General features: G+C 36.7%; 1 protein-coding gene across 1 annotated transcript in view; it reads right to left on the bottom strand.

Moving 5' to 3' along the window:
* LOC138040780 (eukaryotic translation initiation factor 3 subunit A-like) overlaps positions 1–7,500 on the bottom strand; it is a 60,693-nt gene that overhangs the window by 38,138 nt on the left and 15,055 nt on the right. Inside the window, 3 exon segments of the mRNA XM_068886452.1 lie at positions 3,116–3,324; positions 4,993–5,133; positions 5,251–5,309. Coding sequence (XP_068742553.1) covers positions 3,116–3,324; positions 4,993–5,133; positions 5,251–5,309 — 409 coding nt within the window.

Raw genomic sequence — 7,500 nt, 5'->3', positions numbered from 1 at the left:
ACCATTACTCAAGTTCCAAACTGACTGATTGGACCTCAGAGGGTTCGATTTCAGGAAATGTGACCTCATTGACTCACTAGCTTAAAATTTCAGCTTGTAAACGCAGCTTATTATATATGCAAAACACGAGTTCAAAAGTCTGAAAGCCTGAAACTCACGTGTTGCATATTAATTTAGCCGCGTACACACACATAGCATTCTTAAACTAGCGAGTCTTTGACGTCATTTTCCCCTCGATCCAGCTCTCTCAAGATTTTAAAGTTAGTAATGGCCGACCATTAAAGAGGAAACTTCCAGTTAAAATAAACAGGTATCTTTTTTAAATCAAGGCTTCAAACTTGGGTCACTTACTGTTTCCAAATAAAAATAAAAAGTGATTTTTTGGTCATAAAGAGCTTCCCTAGTGAAAGTGATAGCTATAGGGTTGAATAATTATACCCACTGAAGATTGGCACTTTACGTCACTTAGAGGCATTCATACTACTTTGTTAAAATTAATCTGGATTTATGCAGTGTTACAACTGCTTCCTTTACTTGTGAGGGGTTCAGGGATGGCCTGCAGCAATGGTTGGAGGTCCCTTTTTGCGGCACTGTACAAATGGTAAATTCTTTGTTTATGGTGGAAGTGCACTTGGTTATCACGCTAGTTCACAGGCACCCTACTTTTAACAATGTGAAAGAAACGTAACAGAAACATGATTAAGAACCCCAAGTGGGAGGAGGCAACCAGTTGGCTATTTACAAAGCTTGGTGGAGTTGAATTCGGGACAACTGAAAACAAATCCGAACCAGCCGACACAACGGGATTTGAAGCCGGGGCAACTGCATGCAAACCTAACGCCCTAACCACTGGACCAAATCCTCTCTCAATAACAGCTGCGGTTGTGCATACTGAGGTAAAATTCTCATTGGGGAGCGTAAGCATGCACGTTTTTGAGACCAAGTATGGAAACCAGAAGTGAGCTGTTTTGCCTTTCAACTTGTCTCTTCACAATCACATTTACATTGCTACCGTAAGTATCTTTTCTCCATTAGAGATGAATTAGTATAAAAATCTGGGAGACACCACTGTCCTGGCACGCAAAATGTTCTCTTCCAGTTGCCGTCTGCATCTCAAAAATGTGCATGCTAAAGCTCCCTATTGTCTGTAATACAAGACATGGAAGGTGGTATCTTATTGGATAACGGAGAGCCCCAGATGGGATTTGAATCCACGACCCTCCATGATCTAGTACAGATGCTTTAACCACTGAGCTACTGGAGACTCTTTGGTGAGCAAATCTAATGTTTATCTTTCATATATATCTCACATTACTTGCTTAGGTCATGTGCATTTAGCTGGTAAAAAGAAAGCTTCAAAATATTATCTTTCTATTTTCAATTGAGAACAAAATAAAAAAAAACATGCACTTCAAATCAGCGAGAAAACAGCAGTGAACGCAATTGGGATCTTTGTATAAATCTTTCTTTCTCTCACAATGTGGCCAGATAAGCTTAAAAATTTAGGTGCACATTAGTTGGACAATATCCTGGGAAATATTTATCCACAGACAAAGAGTAATTTTTGAGTCGTAGTGGCAGTTCTAGTGTTGCACTAAAAATAATTTTAACCTTCATGCCAAAAATAATTTCTTGTTTTGCTTAGTGTTAAATGGTTTGATCTAAGGTTGGGTTGGTTTGGTTCGTTTCATTCGAGTCGTTTCAATGGTTTGTAAAACACTTTATTTCCTTCATTTAATCATTCCTCTAAGATAGACTAACATGATACCTTATTACATGAAATTTTTCACAACACGTTAATTTCGCAATTTTGAGGTTCGCATATTTCGCGACACCTTAATTTCGCGATTTTGCGAAATTTTTGCATTTTGACTCACTTTAATTTCGCGTTTTTGAGTGAGACACACTCAAGGATCCAGTAAATGGACAGTTTAAGGATTGTACAAAAGAAATGCTACCTGGAGTAGAGACGGAAAGCAGTAGCGATGGAGAGGACCAGAACGTTACCACAGAATAGCTCAAAATGATTGTTATAAACGTGTAATAAAGTCGCTGTTTTAGTTATTGACATAATGTGAGTCAATTAATTTTCGCTTCACTTAAATTTCGAGATGTTTTTTTAATTGCGAAATTAGCGAAATTAACGTGTCGCGAAAATTTCATGTAATAAGGTATTTCTTTTGTACATAACCCAAAATAAACAGTTGAACAAAGTTTGGTTGCCTAGTATGTGACAATTTTTACTCAGTATGTGACTAATTCTTTCAAGCAAAGTACAAACTTTGAAAGGCTCCAAACCTTCAAACCACTTGAAATCTTTTCTTTCCATCGTTTCAAACAATAGTTGCCGCAAACCAAATGAACGATATAAACTATACCAAGGGTACGTTTGATTGACCCTAGTCCGGAATAAGAATACGTAGAGAGATGATTTAAAATGGTATGTTTCACGTTTTGAAGCAACAAGGATGATAAAGATATGTTTAAAATAGCATTTTAGCAGGTGTTTGACAATTTTAACATGAATCTACGTACACGTAAAAACGAAGGATTTCTGACTTCTATTCCATGTATTCCTATTCCAGAATACAGTCAATGGAATGCACCCTAAAAGTGTGATGTTCCCGATAAAAATGTAACACACCCAACAAAGACTTTCCAATTCCACCAAAATTGTTTTGGTGCTACGTGCTAACAAAGCAAAGTAAAGCACGGCAAGTATTAAAATAAACAGCAGACATACTAGAGAAACTTTTGTTGTCAGTATTATTACAGATAATTACTTTGTAACAAAGAAATAACAGCTAAAAGTCGGGTATTGTCAGTAATTGGCATTTGAACACCAACACCGTGCGCAAGGCCAAACCACTACAAGCATGCCTGTCCACCATTTTGATTTCTTGGGCAGGTGTGACTGAACAAAAGCAAGAAATTATATCTCTCAGATAGTACACATGCTATGATTGGCTAATTTAGCGGGCCGTATTCTACTGTGCGGTCTGTACTAAGTACTGAGGAGATGAGTTCAAAATATCTTATCATCACTATTAGAGAGATCAACTCTATTCTTGTACCTAGATGAACAAAAAAAAACTTAAAACAATAATTGACCCACTTTTGGTGTTCCTCTGCAGTCATGGTCCGTTTCTGTTCCCTGGAAAGGTTATACAGGCGATGAAGAGTAGCAGCATGGAACAAGTAGTTATCAGCTTTCCAAAAAACAAGGGCAACCTTTTGGTAATAGTTGGCCATCACTTGTGGTTTTGGAGGTCTCTTGGAGAGTTGCATTAGACCATAAACATCTTCCACAGCTTTAAATGCCTCCTGTTGCCACATAAATAATTTACATTATAAAATACGGCAGCCTTAAGATATTATTTTTAATGGTTTTAACGTAAAACCTCAATTAGCCCTCAAATAAAACTTATAAAATTTTCGTTCTTTCACACTGTTTTACATGCTCCATGTGTCATGAACACCCAAACATACATAACAAACATCATAGTTTATACAAATTCGCGAACCAAACGTCTTTTTATTACAAACACAGACGCTCCACGTGAAGAATATTAAAGTGTAAGTGGTTTTATTGTATAAAGATTACTTATTTTAGAATAATGGGTCTTCAACTTTACAATCAAGAAACACAGATTCGTAGCTTCATATAAGTGGTTTGTGAGCAGACCTATGAGGGAGCTTGTTGAAATATATCAATAGATGCCTAAACATATTGATTTTAAAAACTGTTTTAATTAGACTCTAATTTATCCAATCCAAAACCTGCAAACCAACAGACATGTCAAACATTTTGAGAAAACGAAGCAACCTCTGCGTTTAACATGTTTTGACAGAAACTTCTGCCATCCTCTGTGAGTTAGTCAGAATACAAAGGGATGGAAGCTGAATTTACAATAAATGGGAAAATGATAATGTGAAAAATAGTTACTGTAACAACAGAATGAAGTACAGCATGAAAATGTGGGAATCAAAAAGATAGCTTAAGGTTGACATGGTGTAATTATTGTTGATTCAAAGAAAGTTATTCTCTCTGAATATGGATAGCCTCTTATCTCAAGCCTCTTTGAATCAACAATTACACCATGTCAACCTCAAACTATCTTTTTGATTCCCACATTTTCACGCTATACTTCATTCCGTTGTTACTATTTTTCACATTGGCATTTTCTATTTATTATAAATTCAGCTTCCATCGCTTTGTATTCTGACTAACTGAGGACGGCAGAAGTTTCTGTTGAAACATGTTTTATAAACTCAAAGGTTTCCTCGTTTTCTTAAAATTCTTTACTTGTCTGCTATTATCAAGACCATTTGGAAACAGACATGTTATTTTTTTGTTCATTAAAGTCATGAGTCCTCTGCTTCTATGTTATAGGAATGATCAGTTTCAGGATGTAGGTGATCAGGGTTCTGTTTTGTAGACTCAGTTGTGTTGTGATCACTTAAATTGCACGATTACCCTTTGGAGTCAGTTTAGGTGATTGTATGTAACTTTCCTTCAAGTTTGTCATGATTGTTGGGAGTGTGGAGAAAGTGTTGTGCAGACAAGACTTCTGTTTTTCCTGAGCGCTCAGTGCAATGCATTTCCTCCCAATACAAAATAATAGGAAAGGAAAAAACAAGAGTCCGAATGATCATGTATTGGCTACATTGGATCATGTATTGGGGTGTACATTCCTTTGACTCGATTAACTTGAGGATGCACTCGTCAAAAAACGTCTCGAGTTTCTTCTGCCTCAATTCTTGACATACTGAAATTGACAGCTGAGGGTTTTCATGTGCGTCTACACTGACGTTGACAATGCACCAAACAGAAACCTCTCTAAGGCCTTTCAAATTTTTGTGGATGAATTCAAACTTGCAAGTGGCTCATTAAGTTTGCTTGCAAAATGGGCAAGACGGATTTTAACTTTTCCTTGGCAAAAGGTATTTATAGATAACATGTGAAGCTAAAAAACAATGTTCCACACACACCTGCCATAATTCCATATTGATTGCACTCTCTAACTGAGCAAGACGAGTTTCCAAATGAAGCTGCAAAGTTTCTGGATTCGTGAGGTTTACTGTGTTAGGCTGGCCTTGATGCTTGATTGCATTATTCAAATGATTCCTTAACTGAAAAGGACACATACAAACCCATCAACAATTAAGGCTATGCAATTGATAATTATTAATAGCACAGCCTAACTGTTATCATTAGCTCTGAAATAAGAATTTACAATATGTACTTACATTGTCACATAACTTTCGAAACTCTGTTCGTCTGGAATACTTCAAACAAAATTTGAAAGCTGAAATTGAATTCACCAGCATTACCATCAATTTAAAACAGAGGTTTATCACCTAAAAGTAGTGGTTAATAAACCCTCTTGAAACACAAGATGCTGGACCAACTTTGCACTCATACACATAGCTGTAAATTACCAGACTTGTAAAAACCAAGATCACATTACATGGGATGTGGTAGGCATACCATGTCTTAAAACCAGTCAAGTGTCTTTTTTTTGTTGGTAGTCAGAAATGTGCATACCCCATGGATATTGAATTATGCTCCGATTGCAAGAATCCAATTTTACGTCCTTCAGTATTTCCAAACTCCCATGGGGCGATTGGAACACCCACACTTTTCCCAACTTTTTGGCAGTCTTTTGGCATTAGACCAATCAGCCATGGTGATGAACTTCCGTTAGTGAAATGAAAGCAAACATTTAGTGTGGAATTCTTTCCACCCACGATGGTTGACACAGTATAAAACCCAACATCTGAAAGTACATGTAACTGATAAAGTGGACAGATCCTTTTTTTTTAGAATGGCAAGCTTTAAAGGTAAGGAGAATTTTCTATGTTATTTCTAGATCTTGATTCATTCTTGTGTGTTCCACTGTGAACAATATTTTGCATAAAACAAATACTTCAATTGACCTGTTTCTTGCGAACCAGTTTGTTCGGTCGTTCCGATGTAGAAAGAAGACAAGAAAATAGCCTTTAGCGGCCAAACAAAATAAAAAAATGAAATCAAGTTTAAAATACCAGAATATATATTTATTTCACTTCACAGCAGTCCCCCATCCAGGTACTAACCCCATTCGAAGGGGATTAACTTTAGTTGCCACTTAGACTTGCATCAACAATTGTGATCATGGTGATGAACTCGCACATACCTTGTCAAACTTTACAACACTTGAAACAAAAAAGCAAACTAACAAAAACCCGGTGTCTTAACGTCATTTTGTCACAGATGTATCCTTAGTTTCCTGAGTTGTTAGTAACACCAACTGTGACTTGATCACAGGCGGCCGCTAAAATCAATGTCACTTCTTGTACAACCACGAGTACGATAGAAAAGTAGAATGTAGCAAAAATCTCCCAAAATGTTTTTTCGCTAATGGTAACTTGTTATAATCACTGCACAAAATTTATGATGTTTTCATGTCACAAATTTTGTTGCTGATGGCAAATTGTTTTATTCAACACTTCCTGAAAACTTCCTTCTGTTCTTCTTAAAAACTGTATATCAATATTTATTTACTTTTGCATCAATATTTGTTTTGCATAAAGCTGGCTGACAAAATCTGTACCTTGCTTAGTTCACATTTTTGGGCGTTAAAATAGAATTTTTGGTCGTATGTTGCTGACAGCAGATTGCATATTTTGAAGTCTCCCATCCAGATATTAATCCTGCTGGACAGGGCTTAACTTCAGTGAACTTTTGTCTTGGAAAGCTGTCAGAAGCTCACCCCTAAACTGGCCATACTTAGTCCTCAATGGGGAACTCTCAGGAGTCAATGGGTTAAGGGAACTTGAAAATGATCAACATGTCAGCCTTGAAGCCACTGTTTCTTGACTTCCTTTTATTTTTCTTCAATCTTTCAGTGTTTAGTATTTTACTGAACCACATGTCTTCTCAGGGGGTATTTAGGCACAGACATCTACCATAGTCTAGGTGTCAAGACCACAATTTCAGGGGAATTGTGCGTCTTCTTGATAAAAGCAAGACAATTCTCACCAATGTCAACCAAGGGACAGTAACAACAATTAATTTTTGGATATAGAGGCATGGCTAAAATGTCCTAAAACCAGAATAAGCTAGTTTTGAGAAAAATGCTGCAAGGCTTCCAGAAAATGTCAAAAAGGAATTCAAGCAAATATCACCAGGGATTTGAATTCTAATAATAACCATAATAGTAAAAAGAGCAAATTTAAGATGACATCTTAAATTAAACCCTCTTTTGCATCATTTTGTTGGTTAATAAACACCTTATAATATTATTATACTTTGAGAGGTTTCCATTGACCATTCCTCTCCCATCCCCATTCAGCAGGACTTGGAAGCTCTGGAAATGCTAGGTGTACTTGACCCCAAACATGGCTACCTTGATATGATGCTCGGAGGATATGTTGCTTTAGAGCTGCAGATGTTGGGGGAATCTTATCTAAACTATGAGAATGCATGCAAAATAGTTGCTGTCTTGCCTTATCCAC

The sequence above is a fragment of the Montipora capricornis genome, chromosome 3 (assembly GCF_036669925.1).
Source record: "Montipora capricornis isolate CH-2021 chromosome 3, ASM3666992v2, whole genome shotgun sequence".
Lineage (NCBI taxonomy): Eukaryota > Metazoa > Cnidaria > Anthozoa > Scleractinia > Acroporidae > Montipora > Montipora capricornis.
This window is presented reverse-complemented; position numbering and strand designations above follow the sequence as displayed.